This window comes from Molothrus ater, chromosome 20, assembly GCF_012460135.2.
Source record: "Molothrus ater isolate BHLD 08-10-18 breed brown headed cowbird chromosome 20, BPBGC_Mater_1.1, whole genome shotgun sequence".
In the NCBI taxonomy this organism is placed as follows: domain Eukaryota; kingdom Metazoa; phylum Chordata; class Aves; order Passeriformes; family Icteridae; genus Molothrus; species Molothrus ater.
In genome coordinates this window covers 1,572,448-1,595,003 of record NC_050497.2, presented here as the reverse complement: position 1 = coordinate 1,595,003, position 22,556 = coordinate 1,572,448, and the positions used below count along the sequence as shown (strand labels likewise).

The 22,556-nt window shown below is 48.0% G+C and overlaps 1 protein-coding gene across 2 annotated transcripts in view; it reads right to left on the bottom strand.

Moving 5' to 3' along the window:
- The window catches only part of PNPLA7 (patatin like phospholipase domain containing 7), a 134,105-nt gene that overhangs the window by 62,757 nt on the left and 48,792 nt on the right, over nt 1-22,556 (bottom strand). For both annotated transcript variants that reach the window (XM_036394025.2, XM_036394027.2), the window contains exons 20-21: nt 14,618-14,731; nt 1,670-1,730 (exon numbers count right to left, since the gene is read on the bottom strand). In XM_036394025.2, coding sequence (XP_036249918.1) covers nt 1,670-1,730; nt 14,618-14,731 — 175 coding nt within the window. The remainder of the gene's footprint in view (nt 1-1,669; nt 1,731-14,617; nt 14,732-22,556) is intronic.

Here is a 22,556-nt window from a genome sequence, read left to right as displayed (position 1 = left end):
CGTTGGGATTTCACATCCTGCTTATCTCATTTCACCCAGCAAAGGCCTAACGTGTACCATCAAGGTGAATTCTTGAGCTGAGCATGTGGAAATACTTGATATCCCCTGTGCAAACCCATTCAAAGGCTCAATGCCAGAGTGACAGACCACTGCAGGGCACAAAGAAATATCAGATAAACTTTAAAAAAATATATATTCAGCAATTGAGTTATTAAATTCAAATCTTCTAAAACAGCTCTGCACAGAACATTAAATAGTTTTCCCCCTCCTTCTGGTGATCTTCAAGAAGATATCTGTAGGTTTAAACAGGCTTCACATCACAGCTCAACCCCTTCATCTTCACAGGCCCTTCCCTGCTCAGAACTTCAATGGTGATTCTCTGATTGAACTCCTGTTTTTCTCACTAATTTTCCTCCCACTTTCTGTTTCCCCCATTTTGCCCTGTTTCCCAGGCAGTGCAGGCTCTGCCCTGGGACAGAGAGGCATTTCAGCAGGCACAGAAGTTTAAGTACAATTATCACCAGGCATTTGTGCACAAGTGGCTGTGCCCGGAAAGCTGAGCAGGTGAAGAAAGAGCAGATTCCCTTCCCCAGACTGCTCTGAAACAGGAAAGTGGGTGACCTTCATTTCCAGTCTCCTTGGAATTTGGCAAAACCAGCAACTGAAGGAATTAACCCCCCCCCAACCAAACAAAACCCAAACAATCCTCAGCATCAAAGAGCCCCACAACACCCCCAGCAGTTAACAGGCATCTGTTTGCTTTCAAATGCTGCTCAAGAAAATTGGGAGAATTCCCTCCTACTCCCTTCAGTCAGTAAAGAGACTTTGTGTTGGTGCTGCCACAAACACAAAGCTGCAGAAGCAACCCATGGCAGGCCATTTCCTCCCAGACAATTCATTAAAATACTGCAAATCCAGACACTTGAAATCAGTCTGTGCTGCTGCTGCTCAGCACGGTGCTCTGATTCCAGCCCATTACAGCTGCTATTTCCAATGCTCCCTTCACATTGCTCTTGCAAGAAATTCCAGGGAAATTTCACTGCACACAGGCAGCAACACTTCTGGATCTCAATTGCAAATTATTTCATTCCTACACCCAGTTAGCCATGCTCTGCCAAAACCATCATGTGTACACAGATACAATGAAATCACCATCCACGTGCACCTGCAGCTGTAACAGACCACAGAATCCAGACTGGTTTGTGTTGGAAGGGACCTTAAAGCCCATCCAGTGCCAGCCCTGCCATGGCAGGGACACCTCCCACTGTCCCAGGTGCTCCCAGCCCTGTCCAGCCTGGCCTTGGGCACTGCCAGGGATCCAGGGGCAGCCCCAGCTGCTCTGGGCACCCTGTGCCAGGGCCTGCCCACCCTCACAGGGAACAATTCCTAATTCCCAATATCCCATCCAGCCCTGCCCTCTGGCAGTGGGAGCCATTCCCTGTGTCCTGTCCTCCATCCCTTATCCCCAGTCCCTCTCCAGCTCTCCTGGAGCCCCTCCAGGCCCTGCAAGGGGCTCTGAGCTCTCCCTGGAGACTTCTCCTCTCCAGGCTGAAATTTAGCAATGCATTTCCTTTCCAAGCATGCACTGCCTGTTTCCAATTTTAAGGATTCAAGTCTGGCTCCAAGGAAGTCCCAGCATCAATGGGAATAGTCCAGGAATGAGTCTCACCTCCCTGCTGCAGACTGCCAAGGATCTTCTCTCCCAGCAAGTGAATAAGTCTGGTCACAACCTGGGAGAGAAAGGGGAAAAAAAAGAAATATTCAGGCAGAATGTACTGAAAGTAGAGCATCCACATGGAGATTTCCAAACTTTTTTAAGATGTTCCCTCAAGTTGAGGCACACAGAGTCAAGGGTTTGCAGCTGCAGCTTCTTTCCTGGCTGTAATGTGTGGTGATTGGTCATTTGTCTTGGTTTCTCCTACCTTGTTTTACTTTAATTTGGAAAAACAAGAAAACAAAGCAACCCCGGAAAAGGCAGGTTTTAACTTGCTTTGGGGAAAAAAAAAGATTATTTGGGGAAACATGTCAAATTGCATTTCCAGCTCTCCTCATTTCTCTCTGCAGTGCACCTGCCCCTCGAAGTACTCTCAGGGCTCAGTGGGTGCTGCACCTTTTGTAGGTGCTAAAGACTCAAAAAGGTCCAAGCCTGTGTTCAAACAGACCCTTCCCCAATCCTGGTGAATGGTTTACAACAGCCAATTTGAAATATTTGGGGGGAAAAAGGGGAATAAATACACCCCCCAAACACCTGCAGAATCAAAACAAACTACCTAAGAAATTGCCTTCCCCCTCAAATCATGTTTGCCTGGTAATTCATGTTTGAAGACACAGATGTGCTCCCAGCTGTTTTTCCAGCAGGACTCACATAAATATAAACTAATATTCCAATAGCTAAATGTATCTCCAAACTGACAAGCCTCTCTCCAATATGACCAATCAATAATTCCTGACAAGTGGGATAGCAGAAGACTAATCCTTGCAATATCAAGAAGTGACAGACACAGAAAATGCAGCATTTATTCTGAAAGCTCTACACAGATGTTTTACCAAATAAGGAAAAGAGTTATTTAAATGCATTAAGGATTAATAGAGCAATCATTAAACATCCCCCCCAGACAAATAACTCTAGGTCAAAATAGCTCAGGAGGACATGAAAAAACCCCAACACAACTGCCACAACAGAAGTTCTCCAAGGTCAACAAGCAAAACAAGCAGCAGCCAGGTTACCTGGGATCCTGGATAAACACACCCTGCTCCCACAGAAACAGGCACTTGGGGATGCAGCTTTCACATCAAGGGCCATGCAGGCATCAAGACAGGTCAGGATGCCCACCTGAGTCATTTACACATCCTGCCTTACAAACTAAATCTAATGCAGCAAATTCCCCTGCACCGTGAAATGCTGTGGATAAAGCACTGGTGCTTTTTAAGTCCTCTATGGGAAAAGGGGGAAGAGCAAACAGAGACTTCCAGCCCAAGGGTGACTTGTGGTGGAGCACAGAAAAAGAGTTACCAAGGTTATTTCAGGGATTTCATGGCATGGCTTGGGGTGGAAAAGACCTTGAAGCCCACCCACTTCAACCCCTGCAGGGAGCAGGGACACCTCCCACTGTCCCAGGTGCTCCCAGCCCTGTCCAGCCTGGCCTTGGGCACTGCCAGGGATCCAGGGGCAGCCCCAGCTGCTCTGGGCACCCTGTGCCAGTTCTGCCCCATAGCCATGACTGCAAGTTGGTGAAGATGCCACATCAACATCTCCTCAGTGACCAGGACAAACCCCTGAAGTGCCTCTTCCTTGCCCAGGAGCAGGCACAGTGCCCGTGCCCACTGCCACCCATGTGGGGAGGACAGCGGGAAAGCTCCAGCATACTGCCTTGTCCTGGAATCTCAGACAGGATCCAAAATGCTTCCCTTTGTCCAAAACACAACAGAATCTGATGGTCACCCAACCACACAACTCAACACCACCAAGTTCCAAGGCTCTGGGATTCCCCAAAGGTGCCACAGTGGCTATAGAAAACTAACCCAGCCATGGGGAGAATTCAGGGAAACAGGGAATTCTTCACAAAAATAGAGACTGATGGCCCTTGCTAAAGGAGATAATCGGTCCCCAGAGCACATTTGCTATACCCAGCTCACAGGCTTCACCTAAACCTGCAGCACACCAGCAGGACTTTCCTTCAGCAGTTTTGGGAGGTGCCGTGAACATCTTACACTTCTGAAGCACTTAAGCATCAGAATTTTAATTACTTACTAAAACCATCTCCTATATTTATAACTTTTTCTGCTTTACAAGCAGCTAAGGAGAGCTCCAGCTAAGTTACAAAATATGTCCAAGGTTAATGATGGAACTAAGAATAGAACCTATTGGTCTCATTTTCCAGTTGGCTGCTCCTATTACTGGGAAATATTATTTGTCTTGTTTGCTGGAGCAAACCTTACAGCCTTGGTATGTATAGATAGGGAAAATTATTTCCCTGGTGACTTTGTACAACAAGCAAAGCTGCTCCCCAGAACAGGATGAGTCACTCTGTCGCAGTCATGGCAACGTCCAAGGAACATCAATTTGGGATCCAAGCTCAGAACTGAAATTTCCACAGAGTTTTATATTACATACACCAGATATCCTCTCACAAAAAGGCAATGTTTTCCTCTAAAAGGGACTTGTCCATCCTTGTGAGGGAGAATTCAATACAAATCACATCCCTCCATCGACAGCAGACCTGACCTGATCGACCCGCAGCCCTCAGTGTGCAGGGCAGCAGAGCAGCTCTCCCCAAATTCAGGGCAGCTGGGGAGAACTGAAAATCGCAGGAAAAATTCATCCTTCAGGTTTCCAAGCCCCTTTATTCTCACTCCCACGCAGCAGCAGGGCACGGGAAGGAGCAGCACAGCTCAGTGCAGCCCAAGAGACAACAAGGAAGCCAAGGGATCTGGGAAAGGACAGGGATGGCTTGGGCAGGGACAATGAGGAACAAGCAGGAATCAGCCCTTGGGCTAGGAGCAGAATGCCAGAGATTGAAGGGAAACAATTACTCCAAGCAATTGTCTGGAGGAGATGGAGGCAAAGGGCAGGTATAGGGTGGGTACCTCGGTGCAGAATCTGGGCTGTGACTCAGCAATCCCAAATCCCTCCTGTCCAGCTGCACTTTGTAGGAAATTCAAGGTGAGGCTGAGTCTCTTCTCCCAGGTAAGAAGTGACAGGACATGAGGGAACAGCCTCAAGCTGTGCCAGAGAAGTTTAGGTGGATATTAGGAAAACCTTCACTGCAAGGGAGGTCAAGCACTGGCACTGGTGGAGTCACCATCCCTGAAGTGTGGATGTGGCACATGGGGACATGGGTTAGTGGTGACCACGGTGGCACTGGAGGAACGGTTGAACTTGATGATCTTGGGGACTTTTCCAACCTTAACAATTCAAGGGAAGCTCTTGGATTTGGCAGTGGGGTAGTCAGGAACTGGAGTGACCTGGAGAACTCAGAGAGTTTCCCTCCTCTGAGGGTGCAGCCCCCAGCACTGCCCCACACTCCTGAGCCAGGGACAGCCTGGGCACTGCTCCTCCCAGAGCCTTCTGCCCCCTTCCCCATGGGAACACCAGCCTTTCTCAATCCCAGTGCCAGAAGAGCCCAGAACTTCCCAGACATCTGCACAATTCGAATTCTCTCATTTTCACCATCACCCAGGGCTAGACAGCCTTCCTGGTCGTAAGTGTCTGCTGTGCTCACCCTACGGCACATCCTGGATTTTACAGCCTCTTCAGCACCCAGCCCTGCAAACACCCCTCCTGCTGGCACAGGACCAGGCAGCTTCAATTTAAGGCTTGAAGAAAAATCTGCAAGAAGGCAGCGAGTCAGAGCCCAGACAGATCAAACAACACCAGCAGGTTCCTAAATGAGGCGAGGATCATTAATTGCCTGTAGTAAAGCAAGCGCAGCTTTTGGACCCCTCATGCTGGGGATGGAGCTGAGCTTGGTTCAGTTGGTGAGGAAGGGGAATTAATCCTTGCTCATGATTAGGAACAGCAGTAGCACTGAGTGCAGCCAGCTCAGTTAATCACAGTTAATCACAGCAACGAGCAGCAGAGCTGTGGGTTGGACACTTGGCTGCCAGGACAGGTCTGCTCAGAGCTTCCCAAACTGCCAGGGAACACAGCTTCCCACCCCCTGCTCCCTGCCCAGGCTGGGAGGTGACTCAGGAAGGTCATAGAGCACCTAAAGAGGCACTACAGAGGCTCATGGAGTGAGTCTGGAGTTGTGGGGTCTGCCCAGGTCAGGGAGGTGACTGAGTTCACCATCAAAAATATCCCCAAAGCACACAAACCCTACTCTCCTGAGCTTATGCAAGAGTTTTCAGGCCAGAAGAACAAAATCTGACCTTACAGGTCTAAAAAACAGGAGTAAATCTCCATTTCAAAAGCTGCTTGGGGCTGCAGGTGCATCAGTGCTGTTCTCCAAAAGCCCCAAACCCCTCCAGCTCCCACAGACACCACTGCAGATGTCACTTCATCACCCTGGCCCAGGGCAGGATGTTCAGGTGAGGCACTTTCCAAGGGAAATGACCATTTCTCCTCCTCCTCCTGCCACCCACTCCCCTTTGCAGATGGACATTTTTGTGCAGGGCAAATCAGGACAGAGTTTCTGTTTCTCAAACAGGGTTGGAGAGCAGTTCCCCCAGAACAATTCCACCTCTCCCACCCAGCTCACCACTCACCCCCTCACCTACCTACAAACATCTCACCTTCCTGGCTGTTTCTGGATCAACTCCATCCCAGTGAGACCCACTCAGGCTCTCCCAGCACCCCAAACCTCTCCTGTCCACTGTGACAGTCTGTTCCTCCACCTGCTACAGAGCAGCTTCTGGGAAACCATTAATATTCCCTGTGCTTAATTAATGTTCAATTACTCCATAGACCTGCAGCCTCTGCATTCATGGCAGGGCAAGGCCCAAACACCACATCCCAAGGGGCTGCATTTCCTTTCTTTAGGAAGATTAATTCCTGTTTCAAGAGCAGGATGTAGCCAGGCAGGATCTCAGCTCTGCTACTGCTGGTGCAGCACAGAGCTGAGTGCTCCATCCATCCTGGGTCTGAGGTGTTATCAGAGCACCACTTCCTCCACAGCCACTGCAATTCCCTCACCAAGAGGTTACAGTCACTCTACAGTGCTGTATCTCCTATAATCCCTTTAAATATTTCAAACTATTACCTACCCCTGCTAATCTTCCAAGGCTGGGTTCTGGTTAAAGCTTTTGTTCCTATTCAACTGTGAAACTCAAGAGTTCATTTACAAAAAGCTCTTTTGAAAGTGATTTTCATGAGAATTCAGTTGGAAAATATTTTCCTGTGGACATTTATTTCAATCTGTGAATACTGTGGGATGTGAATACTTTGGGATGGCCTGGCAAATTGAATTATCTGCTGATAGACAACAACTAATCCAAACAAAGCTTTCTCCATCATAGGTAACTCTTCATTTAGAAAAACTATACATGAAGGGGGCCTATAAGAAACATGGAGAAAGATTGTTTATAAGGGCTTGGAGGCACAGGACCCAGGGAATGGCTCCCAGTGCCAGAGGGCAGGCATGGGTGGGATATTGGGAATTAGGAATTGTTCCCTGGCAGGGTGGGCAGGCCCTGGCACAGGGTGCCCAGAGCAGCTGGGGCTGCCCCTGGATCCCTGGCAGTGCCCAAGGCCAGGCTGGACAGGGCTGGGAGCAGCCTGGGACAGTGGGAGGTGTCCCTGCCATGGCAGGGCTGGCACTGGATGGGCTTTAAGGTCTCCTCCAACCTGGACCACTCTGGGATTCTAAATCAGGGGGAAATTTCACAAATTCAACACCAATATCCAAATTCACAGCCACAAATCACTGATGTGAGGTCTTGTGTACTACAAATCCCTTTTAGTTACAACAGAAGAAATACATTAAAGCATAGGTAAGAAGAAAACATACAAACCCCAAACTATTCATCACCTGAGCCCTTCCCTGCTCCAGGGTTCAGCTTTTACTGTCTGTGATTTCAAATCAAAGCTCCTGTGCAAGGAAGCCAAGGGCCAGGCCCCAGGAAGCCTCCCCAGCCCTGGCAGGTTCCTCCCATTATCTCCTGCAGGCTCCTGGGCCAGGACAGCAGCCTTGGCTGGAGGAATGAACCTGCAATGGCTGTGTCAGTCCTGCACAGCCAAGGGATGTGTGCAGCCCTACAAACTGAATGGGGTTTTCCTCTTTGGATCCTCCACCCTCATCCAGACCCAACAGACCAGGATGCTGCAGGGAACAGGAGCCTTGGATGGGAGCTGTGGACTCTCCAGTGCCTTTGAGGTCTAACATTAAGATGCTTCCTAGCTCAGCTTTTAAAACTTCAGTCACCCCCAAACTGCAATCACAGAATACTCTGAGAACCTCCTAAGCTGGGAGGGACCCACCAGGATCCTCCAGCCCAGCCCCTGTCCCTGCCCAGACCCCCCAGCAGCCCCAGCCTGGGCATCCCTGGCAGCGCTGCCCAAAGGCTCCTGGAGCTCTGGCAGCCTCGGGGCCGTGCCCATTCCCTGGGCAGCCTGGGCAGTGCCAGCACCCTCTGGGGGAAGAGCCTTTTCCTCATTTTAACCTAATCCTCCCTTGACACAGGTCATTGGTCACCAGAGAGAAATTAAATATGTTCAATAACAATCTATTGGTGCCTCCACAGCAGGGTACTGCAGAGCTTCACATCCAGGCGTGATTTAGTTAAAAAATCTGTAAAAGGGTTTTGTGCCACACAGAGACCCTATGGATGAGCTGCCATGAAAAACAGGCCTGCCAAGAGTTTTCTGTTCTACAAATAAGAACAACTGGAGTCAAATAGTGCAAACAGCCATTTTTACCTACACAAATCCACAGAACAGCTTCTGGGAAGCTCTTACCAGGAGCTGAGATTATCTATCCTTGACCAGCTTTCTTAAGGGCCTTTTCTAAGGGACAAGGGAGGAGGAGAGGTAAATTAGATCCTCAGCTTGAATAAACCCAGGGTCTTATTGAAGTTTCACATGGCCCCAGATCAGACAAACACTGGCTTGTCCTGGAATCAGGGAGCTTAGCAAGGGGTCTCTGATTGAAACTTTGACGTTTGATCAGCCTGTGACAAAGCAAATCCTCAATGCTCCCTCACAACAATTCCTGGCACCTTTTCAAATGCTGCTGAAGCCCACAGAGGAACTGAAGCTTTATCCTGGGGCTGTTTGAGCTTCTAATGCTTGGGATCAATCGTGTCTTGAAGAAAAAATGTCATTCTGGCACCGGTGCTGATTAAATCCCCCCTCCTGCCAGCCTCACTCAGTGACCACGGTGCTCCCACTGAATTCCTTCTCTCCTTTTCACATCCACTCCTCTTACAGTCGAGGAACACTTACTGGAATGGGCCAGGACAACAAATACAGAAAAATCCAGAAGCACAGCCTCTCCTGACCTATCCCCCAGTGCCACATCAAGGCTAAGCCATGATGCAGAATCTGCCCAGTTCTTGTGGGCAGCACTTTGAAAAGAGGGCACATTACAGAGCTCCCTTTGTAAGGCAGATAACCCTGGGGAAGGCTCCAGCCACTTCAGAGAGGCTCTGGCTCAAATACTCCTATGAAGATAGCAGAACTCCACTTGGAGATGGATGACAGGTTCTGAATATATTTAAAGCCCAAGGGCAGACTCAGAGAATTAAAAGAAAGATGCAGAAAAACTCTTTCTATTTCTCAGCACGCGTTTCCAGCACGCCAAAGGTTGTCTCACAGTTCAGCCCCCACAGCTCCCAAGCAGATTCTCAGCAACCAGCAGGTCTAAATTCCAAGTTAGAATTCTAAAAACTAACTCAGCTCAAAAGAGTCAAAGCTAATCTAGGAAATGTGATCCCAGCTCTGCAGCAGTGCTGGAACATCTCTGTGATCTGCTCACAGGTTTTTGTGCTCTCGCTGCTGCCTCGACGCTGCTTTGTGGTGCCAGGAATCGTGAGCTGGTTCCCTGTCCTACTTTCCAGAACTGAAGGCAGGGATGAAAATAGAAAGAATCAATTCCTTTCCACTCCTGCAAGGCTGGAGAGCTTTGAACAGCACCAGAAATGAGCGCAGAGGCTGTCAGGGAGCAAATGCTCTGGCTGGCAGAGAACCCTGAGGGCTGTGCAGGAGAGCTGGGGGAACCAGGGTGGACAGAAGCGTTAAGTTTGGCACCATGGACCACTTTCCATTGGGAATGTCTAGGATGCCACATCCAGAGTGAATCAAGGTTGAGATGCTTTCCTGAGAAGCCACACGATGTAAGCTTGACTTCTGCAGACTGAGCAGGATCTAGAAATCAACATCTGTCGTTTCTGGGCACATAATCTGGAGTTTTGGCTGTTATTTATAACTGAGGTCAGGCTCCCCACATTCACCCATCTGTTTCAGCCCTCAGAATAACCTGAGCTATGGTGGGTCACTTGGAAGATCCCAGCAGATCAGCTCCTGTCTCTCCCAGGACCAAAGCAGCTCTCCAGGAGACAAACCAGAAGGCAGTCACATGGATCTCCCCCAGGCATCAGCCATTGCATTTCTCCAGATTGTACATCTCAGCTCAAGGAACTGGAATGACTGCCTGGACTAACAGAGCACGATTTCCCTCATTTCACACAGTTCTCACTGGCAAGCACCACCCACGTCCTACGATTTTCTTACGCACCAGGTAATGTTTCCTTACAATGCATTCCAGAGTTGGAACCCTTCCTGGATCACCTACAAACACAGCATGGCTGGGGAAGAGTCTGCAGGATGGAGTCCTCCCACTAATTCCTAAAATAAAGGGGTTTTCAGCCTTCATAGGAACTGTCTGGAGCCTGATGAGGGGGCAGCTCCCATCTCTGCTCTGGGACAGGGACAGGAGCCAGGGCACGGCTGGGGCTGGGCCAGGGCAGCTCAGGCTGAGCTCAGGGCAAGGTTCTTCCCCCAGAGGGTGCTGGCACTGCCCAGGCTCCCCAGGGAATGGGCACGGCCCCGAGGCTGCCAGAGCTCCAGGAGCCTTTGGGCAGCGCTGCCAGGGATGCCCAGGCTGGGGCTGCTGGGGGGGCTGGGCAGGGACAGGGGCTGGGCTGGGGGATCCTGGTGGTCTCTCCCAGCTCAGGATATTCTGTGGTTCCTTGGTTCTGTAAAGCTCAAGGGTGACAAATGGAGAGGGAAACCCAAGTTCAGGAAGTGCCCAGTTTTTGGCTGTTAACACACACACACACACACTATGCAGGCTCTGCAGAAGTTGTCAAGAAGCACACCAAAAAATCCAGTTCTCCCTTGAACTAAGAGAGGATTTGACCTGACCTGGGGACCAGCACCTCTCTTTGATCATTGTTCACCAAGTGAGACTCATGCCAACTCACCCTCAGCAGGCAGTGCAGGAGCATGGAGCTGACAGAGGCAGAGCTGCTTTCTGCCCTGTGTTTTTCTGCTTTGCAGAGGGAAATCCTCCACCTCTGCTGAATCACCAGCCAGCTCTTGCTATCCAGTCAATTATTTCAGAGCTATTGCACCTGCTATCCCTTCATTACTTTATTACTTCTGCTTGAATGGGGAAAACAACATCATAAACCCTGTGTATAAATCACTCTCCTAGAATAACAGCCAAGGAAATAGGACAGAATTCATTTGGTCCATCCCTCTGCTCAGCACTAAGCATTACTCCACTGATCATTTTAGAAGAGGTTATAAAAACAAGTAACAATCTTTTAGTCTTTCTGGAGAGCAGAATGAGCTTGTTCTCACTGCAATTGCTGCCATTTCAGTTCAGTCCCAGTTGCTCTGTTCCAGTATGGTGAGCAGCATCTGCCCTTTCCAGCACAAGACAACTTTATACATCTGAAAATAGCTACCATGTCTTCCCTTAACCTTCTATGGGCTTTTTGTCTTTATAGGTCAGTATTTCTAACCAGCACTCAGCTGCCTCCTTGTGATCCAGACCCTCCTCCTTTGGTCTGCCTCTGCCTTCAGATGTGCTGCCAAAGGCTGGTGCTGAAGCTTTTCCAGCATCAAGGAGAATGTCAGAATTTCTTCACTCCAAAAAGCATTCTGTTATCATAGTTTAGGGGTTTTTGCAACTGTGGGACACTGTCCAGGCATGGGCAGCTTTTGATCCTCTAATGCCTGGATTCTTTTTCTAATAAAGTGAACCAGCCCCTGTCCTCTGCACAACATTTATCAGTTTCCAGCTCAAGCATTTCTCTCCAGTAAAATCCTTTAAAGTTTACTATGGCTGTTCTGGTTGTCTCTCAAATTTCTACCCTATAGTTTTGCTCTATCACTTCAATTCTCTCTCACTTCTGTCCTTCCTCTCTTACCTGCATCCAAAGCACTGTGGGCAGCAGGGCAGGGGGGATTGTGCCCCTGTGCTCAGGTGAGACCCCACCTGCAGAGCTGCCCCAGCCCTGGCCCAGCACAGGCAGGAGCTGGAGCTGCTGCAGAGATCCAGAGGAGGCACCAGGGGGATCAGGGGATGGAGCAGCTCTGCTGGGAGGAGAGGCTGGGACAGCTGGGATTGTTCACCTGCACAGGAGAAGCTTTGGGGGGACCTCAGTGTGGCCTTGCAGGGCCTGGAGGGGCTCCAGGAAAGATGGAGAGAGACTGGGGACAAGGGATGGAGGGACAGGGCCCAGGGAATGGCTCCCAGTGCCAGAGGGCAGGGCTGGATGGGATATTGGGAATTGGGAACTGTTCCCTGTGAGGGTGGGCAGGCCCTGGCACAGGGTGCCCAGAGCAGCTGGGGCTGCCCCTGGATCCCTGGCAGTGCCCAAGGCCAGGCTGGACAGGGCTGGGAGCACCTGGGACAGTGGGAGGTGTCCCTGCCATGGCAGGGCTGGCACTGGATGGGCTTTAAGCTCCTTCCAACCCAAAGCATTTCCTGATGGACTTAACAGACAAAAAAGAAAACACACAAGGACTATGAAATCTTATTAAAATATTTTACCTAAAGTTTTTAAGACAGTCTGAAGGCATTAACTGCATAAATCACCTACAGAAAGTCAATCTTATGTTCCTCTTTCTATTTCTAGTGGGGTTCTAAAACAATCCCATAGGAAAAAAAATGCAAGTTCTCACATTTTACACCAGTTTAACATCTACTTAGAATTTCGAGACCTCACACAGCAGCACGAATGTGTCTTTCTAACAACCTGTGTTGCAACACATTTCCTTAAAATATCTATTTTAGCATTTTGTTTCATTGCAACTAATCAGCCAGACTATAGGCAACTCTAGAGAAAACTGATTCCATACTGAAAAAGGTCAGGAATTTGAGGCTGATGGGCTTTACTCTTTATACATGGGAAGATGTTTGAATTCTATTACAAATAAATGTTTTGAATTGTGCTATAAATGTAACACTCAAGCTCAATTTTAACTGCAAAGCAAAGAGATTCACAGCTCCACAGAGATCACTGTTCAGGGGAAAACAGCTCTGCCAGCTGGCAGAAAGGGAAGAGAGACACTGAAATAAATTCCTGCCCCAGATAAAGAGGCAGAATTAGAACCCAGCCTTAGCGCAGAGCAGTGCTCAAGGCATTGCTCAGTGTTTAGGCCAGGCTGGATAGGCTTGGAGCAACCAGGTCTAGGGGAAGGTTCCGTGCCCATGGCAGGGGTGGAACAGGATAAATTTTAAGGTCCCTTCCAACCCAAACCAGTCTGTGACACTGGAAATTTACAGTCTGTATGTTTAGCAGTTACATTTAAAATCACTCACTACACAAGCAGAAAGGTGGGTTTGAATCCTCCCTGGGTCATTCCCTCCCTCCTGGGTCAGTCACAAGGACAGGGATGGTTGACAGCAGCCCCACAGTGGATGTCACATGTTTGGGATGTCCCCAGTTTGTGGGGAGCTCTGTACTGAGCTCCCAGTTCATGAACCTGGGCAGGGAATGATATTAAATGGAGAGGAATAAACTCACAGGTCTGTTCAAGTGAGTTCCAGGGACCAGAAGTGCCTTAATAAGCCCCAACAGAAATTCAGAAACACTTCAGCAAAAATCATCTTTACAGGGAAACCAGAAAGATTATTTTTCACGGACATAACTTCTGAACACTTATTGTCATAATTAAATTCTCCTGGCAATAACACAGAAAAAACTCCACCATTTTGGTACTATGAAAATGCCTGAATTGAGGCTTTATATTGTACAGTTTAAAAAAAAGTTATTATAGGTGCTAGGAAAGCAATAGAATTTAAAACAGGTTTATTTAAAGTATTTAAATCAGGTTTATTATTTTTGGAGGATTTTTTCAAAGAATGCTGATTTTAAAAAAAACCTAGGTCTTCAAGACAGCAAAATGACAAATCATAAATAATGTGAAGTAACAGCATTAAAGAATTGCCTGTAAGGCCAATGCAATGATTTAGTGCTTAGTATAATGTCCCTGATGCACTTAGGGACAAAAGAATTAAATTTCAAGTCCGTCAGTCTCCAAATTTGCAGGAGAGAGATATAATGTCAAGTGAATTAAAGAAGATGGATGAGCTGATGGATTCAAAGAGAGCAATCAGAGTCTTCAGGACAGACAGATTTGGCAGCTGCAGAAGGAGGACTGACAACCTAAAATGGCAGGAAGAGGGAACCCACCCCCAAATATCAAAGCTGTGGCAATAAAGGTACAGAGAACCAAGGGTGGAGCCTTGGAGATAACTGGGATGGAGATGATAACTGGGATGGAGATAACTGAGTTGGAGATAACTGTGAGAGAGATAACTGGGATGGAGATAACTGGGATGGAGATAACTTCCCTTCCTCTGAGCCCCAGGAGGAGGAGGAGGAATGAATAACATTTTTTAAGGGATTTTAGAAGCCAAACTTGCATTTCCCATCAGTAGCACTAAGTGATTTCCACTTTGCTAACATCCTGCATTTAAGCAGAACTCCTCCCAGATACACAAAGCAGCCCTGCAATAAAAACCTGCTACAATTGATGAGAGGACAGAGCAAGGAAAGCTGCTGGAAGTCTGGGATGGATCCGCTCAGGCAGACAAGGAGCACGCGATGTTTCCTCAGAATTCATCAATCACTCAGAAAACCCAGAGGATGTGGTGCTAACAGGCAGCTGGAGCCTCCCAGACATCCTTGGAGAGAGACAGGAAAATGCTTTTAATTCCCTTACCTGGGGGAATTTGCGTTTGATGGAGATCAGGGCCCCCTCGGGGAGCTTGGCCAGCTCCGAGTCCCGCACCGCGTGCACCGTGGTGGCTCTGGGCTGGTGGGTCAGGGCCTCCACCTGCAACACAGGGACAGAATCAGGGACAGGGACAGAGCACCAGGGACAGAGCACAGGGACAGAATCAGGGACAGAGCACAGGGACAGAGCACAGGGACAGAGAGAGCACCAGGGGCAGAGCTTCAGGGACAGCACGAGTGACAGAGCATGAGGGACAGAGAGAGCACCAGGGACAGAGCATCAGGGACAGCTTCAGGGACAGAGAGAGCATCAGGGACAGAGCATCAGGGACAGAGCATGAGGGACAGAGAGAGCATGAGGGACAGAGCACAGGGACAGAGCTTCAGGGACAGAGAGAGCATCAGGGACAGAGCATCAGGGACAGAGCATGAGGGACAGAGAGAGCATCAGGGACAGAGCACAGGGACAGAGAGAGCATCAGGGACAGAGCACAGGGACAGCTTCAGGGACAGAGAGAGCATCAGGGACAGAGCACAGGGACAGCTTCAGGGACAGAGAGAGCATCAGGGACAGAGCACCAGAGCACCAGGGACAGAGAGAGAGCACCAGGGCCAGCATGAAGGACAGAGCAGAGGGACAGCATCAGAGCATGGGGACAGTTCCCAGCCTGTACCAAACACCAAACAGCAGCACCAAGGGGCTGAAGCCTTCCCAAGGACCCCAGCTGCTCCCACACACCTGGAGCAGAGCCCTGCCTGTCCCAGGGGTGGCACCCAGGGCACCACAGCTGCCACAACCATCTCTGCAGCCCAAATCCCTCTGCCATGGGGCAGCTGCAGTTTCTCACAGAAACAGCCCCAGGGAGCCCCCAGAGTGAAGTCAGCACCACAGCAGCCCTGAGGGCTTTCCACCCTCAGTGCTAATGGTGACAAAGCCAGGAAAACCCTGTTTCTCTACTTGCTCCCTCTTTCCTCAATGCCACCCTGAAACATTTCCATTTTACTTCAGGGAGATAAATAGCAATGACCTTGAAATAATTGAGACTTTCTAAAAACTAAAAAAAAGTGGTGAGAGCAGGCTGGGTGGGCCTTGAGCAACCTGGGCTGGTGAAAAGTGTCCCTGCCCATGACAGAGGTGGCAACAAGATGAGCTTGCAGGTCTCTTCCAACCTAAACTACCCAGGGATTCTAGGGGCAAATCAGCACATTTGAGCCAAAAATGAGCATTGTTTTTTCACTATTTAATTTTTTTTTTACATATGTATGTTTGCATGTGCTGTGTAAAGAGGAATGCCTGAATGGTTCAGGCTGGAAGGGAGCACTGGAGCTCATCCAGTCCCACCTCCCTGCTCAAGCAGTCACTCAGGGCTGTGTCCAGACAAGGAAAATCCACACCAGAACACACCTCCCTGACCAGTGCCCGATTATTCCACCTAGAAACATCTATTTTATTGACAGTAGAAGTATAAAGAAGATGGTGACACAAAGAGAGTTATACAAAGATTTGCTCCTTTATGGAGATTCTGCCACCATTTAAAACAACCTGGGGTAAAAAACCCAAAATGCAGCTGCTGCCCAAATCCCCACCTGCCCCAGAGCTGCCACTGCCTCTTGTGCTGTGTGGAAATGCAGAAATGCAATTTCCTGCTGAAGTCTCTTCTCATGGCCAGTGCCTTATCCTGCAGCACCACTGGAGCCACAGCCTTTACAGCCTGGTGCTCCATCCTGGCAGTTCCAGCAGCAGACAACTTTTATTGGGCTTAAAATCCATGGATCAGCCATTTCCAAAAGAATGGTTGTTGCTGTAGCAGCTGTAATTACCGAGGTTAAAACACAAACAGAAAAATCCCTCCCTAACTGCAATTTACTCACATTTCAAATCAAAGTGAACATGACTTTGCATTTTTAATTTTCCACTAGAAAAAGAAATAAATAATATATCAGCTTAGAGCTGTTTGAGTTGTTTAGAGGTCGGGGGGGTTGATGGTTTTATTTGTTTGATTGATTTTTGGGGCTTTTTTTCATGATTTTTTTTAAAGCTTATATTGACAGCAAATTCCAACAGAAGCAATTAATTCCTCACACTACTATGGGCTCAGACACACAAAATGAGCACCAGATATGTAATAATAATAATAGTAATAATACTAATAATACTAATACTACTACTACTACTAATAATAATAATTTTAAAATGCCTTGTGGAAAACACACAGCTCAGTGATCCCACTTCCACCAAGATCCATCCTTGGAAGGCTCCATGCTCACAAAATGGATAATCCAGCCAAGCAGAATATCTTGAGCTCAAAAACTTGCCATTAGTCCAGAAAACTGAGATCAACTTGCCAAGATTAACTTGAATTTCACCAGCACCAACTGCTCTGCATGCAAAACTGCACAGGGAAATTTAAAGCACCTTCATTTTGCAAACCCCAGCTTTTGTTTTTTGCTCGGGTTCCAGGGATATTTTGTTCTGTCATCACATTTTAAACTAATTATATAGAAGGGCAAAAAAAATCATCTTTGTACATACATTTATGGAGAAACAAACCTTCTAAAGGCTCCCCAAAGGGCTGTATAAGATGTTCTGGTTTATCTCCCTCCCCTATTACCAGCTTTTTATCACAGGTTCTTGGCTCTGTAATTTACCTTCCTTCTCCTGAAAGGAGGTTAAGAGTTTCAGCTGTTAAAATCAAACCTTTCCTCTCAGCTCTTGACTGAGTTTAATTTGTATCAAGAAGAAAAACGCTCAAACTGTCCGAGATCCTTTGCCACAATTTCTGTGATATATGAGAGCATAAAACCAACTGTGCTCCAAGGGGCTCCTGAGCCTTTCAGAAAAGATGAAATTTGTAAATTTGTAGAAAAGGCAATTAAATTTTAACTTTAAACACAGCCACAGGGAGGGGTTTTGAGCTCCCAAGTGGAACTTTGTCTTTTTGACAGAGCAGAGGGCACAGGGAGATCTTTTCCAAACCTCCTTCCCAAGGAGCCATTCAAATACCCAGATTTGCACCACCACCAGTCCCAGAGACCCCTGCAAGTGCTGACTGCAATTCCCAGTGATTACAGAAACTGGACCTTGGACTGTTCTTGCATACAGGTACTATGGAAATCTTTGATATTTTCATTTAAATACACCCCAGTGTTCCAGCATGGAAAATATCTGGGTCCCAGACACTGTACACAAGGAAATTCACACTGTGCTTTCCCCTTGAGTATAATCATCTGAGTTCCCAATCTCTGTATTTATTAATAGTCCCCATTATTCACTTATTAATTATCCCAGAGCAACTGGGGCTGCCCCTGGATCCCTGGCAGTGCCCAAGGCCAGGCTGGGCAGGGCTGGGAGCACCTGGGACAGTGGGAGGTGTCCCTGCCATGGCAGGGCTGGCACTGGATGGGCTTTAAGGTCCCTTCTCACCTAAATAATTCTGGGATTCAATAATTAATGAAATACTTCCTCTTCACTGAAGTGTGAGGGCTCTCATTTGGATCAGCTGCAGGATGATTCTCAACTTTCACCACACTTTCCCCTCTTCACAGCCTGTGGTTTTAGAGCCTTTTTTGCACTGGTTCTACATTTTCTGCTCATGGAAATCTGCCAAACCCACTTGGTTTTGGCTATTCCCATCTCCTTTGGAGATCAAAAACATTCCAACATTGAGTTGCAGCTCTCCCCTGAAAATAACACTTTTTTTACTTTGTATTTTTAATAAACCATTTGAGGTATCAGCTGTTCAGAGGTTAGGATATTTTTCTTCTTGCTTAGGAAAAACAAGAAGTCTCATACCATTTAAGTATTTAAAATCATTTCTATCTTAAACCACGTTCAAATCCTTGGACTCCTCTGCCCAGTGAACCTTTGGAACAGGTTTTCTTGTTTTTCCAGGTTTGTAAAGTACAAGACTCAGAGATCCAGCTTGAACTTCAAAATGAACAAAATCCACTTGTGCTCAGAAGACCATAGCATTATTTCCTTGGTCACAAAAAGGGAAATTTAACACTCTGATCACCCACCACAGCTGCAGCAAACAACACAAAACCACCCCCACAGTAACATTAATAACCAAATGTTTCAAGATCTTTCAGATTATTATCTTTCAGATAATGTTATTATTATCTTTCAGATCTTATTGAACCTGACTGGAGAGAATGTTTATTTAGATATTTGGTTTCATAATCACCCAAGGTTCTCTCTTGAGCTCCTTCCCAGACTTCCATTAGCATCACTCATCCTCACCAGCATGAGCACAGCATTTGCTCCAGTGCAGAAAGAACCCGTGGAATCTTTCCCACTTCACCTCAGGCCAACACAATCCTTCTCTTGCCCGAGGCAATTGTACCTCTTTGTTCTTCTCGTGTCACATCCACTCCTCCTCCTCCTTCCTCACAAGCTTCTAAGTAAGTTCCACCTCACTGCCCATTTCTGGCCTTCTCTCTCAGTTTCCTGCATTTGCCTTTGTTGTTGCTGTTCTCTCTCCCTCCAAGAATTCTCTGCTTTTCCTGGAGTTCCCTCACTGCTGAGCCCACCCTGTCCTTGCTCAGCCTGGACTGGCTGCTCTTCTCTTTGCCTCCTCATTATCTGGTGTTGTTTGGTTTTCTCTCAAGCAATAAACTCAGCAGGCCCACACTGCAGTGCTAATTTCACTTGGAACTCCATCTCTCTGAAATCCTGCTGTGCTTTGTTTTAGCAGCCCTACAAAAATGCTGAATGCTCCCTTCACCACTCCCCTGTCTCCAAGGTCAACCCCTTGGCTCCTCATCCTCAAAATCCCTCTGTATCTCAGCCCACCCTCAGAAATCTGTCATCCATCACTGCCTTCACTTTCACTCCCTCTAATTTGGGGGAATTGCACAGGAACAGTGTCTCAAATGCTGGAATAATTCGAATGAGAGAGCACAGAACCATTTCCAGTGTTACACACCCCATGGTTCTGGATAACTGATCATGATATGGCCATGGGTGAGAGCCCTCCTGCATTGCTGTGGTTCTGTTGTTCCCAACACAAAACAAATAAAAACCCCCTAAAACCAGACCTGTGCTCTTTGTGCTGTTCCACTGAATTCTGACAGGGAGGGGTTTTGAGCAATCAAGTGAAAGGGGCAGAAGGATGGAACTGGATGAGTTTTAAGGTCCTTTTAAAGCCAAACCAGTCTGCAATTCCATTATTCCCACACCTTCTCTTAGCTCAGTATCAAAGAGTGACAAAAGCAGGTTTTGCTGCCTCCATCCCATACGATGCACATGATTCACATCCCTGCCTTACAAGTTCTTTCTGAAGAAAAAGTGCTGCTGTAAATTTTTTACAGGGAGGGGAAAAGCAATTTATACTCTCATGACCTCTTTTGACTTCATTTCCAACAGTCATTCCTAACAGCTCTTTACAGCTTTCCAAATGACACAGTTGGGAAGTGAAAACCAGCAAGTGGCATATTCTGCCAGTTGCTCTAAGTACAAATTCCTTTATGAGCTGCATTCAAGAAATCGCTTTATTTGCTTAATTTTTGGTGTGTGCACAGCCCCAGTGTGTTGAGCACAGTTCTGCTGCTCAGGCTTCAGCATCTCTGAGACTTCCTGGAGCAAACTGGGGCTGGTGCAGGGCAGGCAATTCGCTGGCAGGAAAATGTTGCTTCTCCAGACAAATTTAACAAACTGTTTGGGTGACTTTTCTCACAGGCAGCAGCCACTAAAAATGCAGATTATTTCCAAGTAGTTTCTTGTGGAGATTATTTCTTTTCAAGTGAGATTTCAAGCAGATCCAGTGCATGAGCAGACACGTCCAGTGCGATGTTCAGAGCCACAGGCCTGCTCTCCCCAGCCTCCAGCCAGGAGCACATTTACACCACTGGTTCTTCCCATCCCATCCACTTTTGTAATACACTTCTTCAGTTCCTCTTCATTATGGTCACTATTCCAACCAAGAATCTGTCATTCTCTCACACATCATATTTCTTCCTCTCCCATTGATTTTTCCTTGCTGCCAGCTCACAAAAAGCAGCAATCTCTCCTCACCAAGGGAAGCCTCCTTCAGACCCTCGTGTAAGAGCACACAAGGGAAAGCACCAGGTACAAGGAGACCCTGGGAAGCAGGTCAGGACCCCAAGGATTATTAAATTATGCAGCTTAAACTGTGTCCAGTCCTGGCCCCTCAGCTTGGGAAGGACATTGAGGACCTGGAGCGTGTCCAGAGGGGGCAGCGAGGCTGGAGAGGGGCTGGGAACACAAACCCTGTGAGGAAGCCCTGAGGGAGCTGGGGGTGCTCAGCCTGGAGCAAAGGAGACTCAGGGCTGCCCCCATCACTCTCACAGCTCCTGAAAGGTGCCTGTGCTCAGCTGGGGCTGGGCTCTTTCTCCAGCAGCACTGACACAACCAGAGCACACAGCCTCGAGCTGCACCAAGGGAAATTCAGGTTGGGTATCAGGAAAAAGTTTTTTACAGAAGGAGTGATAAAGTTCTGGAATGGCTGCCCAGGGAGGTGGTGGAGTCCCCATGCCTGGGTGTGTTTAACAAAGCCTGGATGTGGCACTGGGTGCCAGGGTTGAGTGGAGGGGTTGGGGCTGGGTTGGACTCGATGATCTTCAAGGTCTCTTCAACCTGGTGGCTCTGTGAATTCTGTGAAACTCTTCATTTTCCAAATTGTCCTCCAAGACAGCCACAATCAGTGTCTGGTAATTAGCCTGATACTTGTATTGTCTTCTCTCCAGCACAGGCTTGGCTCCCACCAGGAGCATCAAGGACAGGCAGGGCCTGTCCTCACAGGGACACAACTGGGTGACACTGGGGGTGCACAGACACCCACCCCCCTCTGGAGAGACCAACTGCCAGAACTGCTCCCTCCATCCTGAAACACCCACCCCACTCCACCCACAGCCCAGCCCAGGCTCTCCACAAAGCCACCAGCTCAGCCCAGGGTGCTGGGGAAAGGCCAGCACAGAGGGGACACAATGAGAGGGATGGAAGGGCACACACCCAAGGAGGGATTTGGAGGAGAAACACCAACACTGACATCTGCTGCCAGTTCAGGGGGCTCTGGAGCAGGGCCAGGCAGTGAGGCAGCTGACAGGTAGCACACCTGTGTGTCAAGGCCAACACCAGCACTAGAAGAGCACAGAAGAGCCACCTGTGCTTGTCACAGCAGTGTCTTTGTCCAGACCAGGGCAGGAGCTGCTGCTGCTGCAACTGAATCCAGTGAGGCAACATCACCAATGTAACACAAAGGGCAACCTAACACTACATGGAACATTGATTTTTTTTTGGTTTGAACACGCTGCCCTCACACCTTTCTCCAGCTCATTTGCACCTGGAGCAGCAGAGGATGCTCATCCCAACAGTGTTTGCTCCAGCCCCAGCTCAGAAGGACCTGAAATATCAACTTGTTTGTATCAGAAAAGGACAAAGGAGGAGACACTGCTGGAAGCAGTGAATGAGTGGGAAGAGCAACCAGACAAACTGCAAATTGATGCTATTTGTGGGAGCAGTGCCAGTGGATGAACTCAGAACACCATGTACTCTTCAAAGTTGTTCACAACCACCTTCTGCAATCTCCTGTGTGCCAAGCTAACCCCGTGACTGAGGACAGCCAGCCCTTCTGCTGTGTGCAAAGAGGAATCCAAACCTCCCTCTCTCCATTTTTAATAGATAAATGTATTAAAAAGCCATGAAAGGTTTACACACACTCATGCCTGGAAGTCTTGTGTATCTGTACATGGCTATATGCAAGAGCAGATCTAAAAAACAAAAATGAAACAAGGCTGAGCTTGCTGTGTTTTGTAATTAGGGCAGATGGAGTCATCCCACAGGTTCTCCCCAAAGGACTGAGCCTGCACTTTGTAGCAGTGCAATGACAGATCTGTTGCAGCTGTGAACATCATTAAGGGACAAAAAAGAGGAAGATTAAAGCTAGGAAGGGAATTGGTAAAAG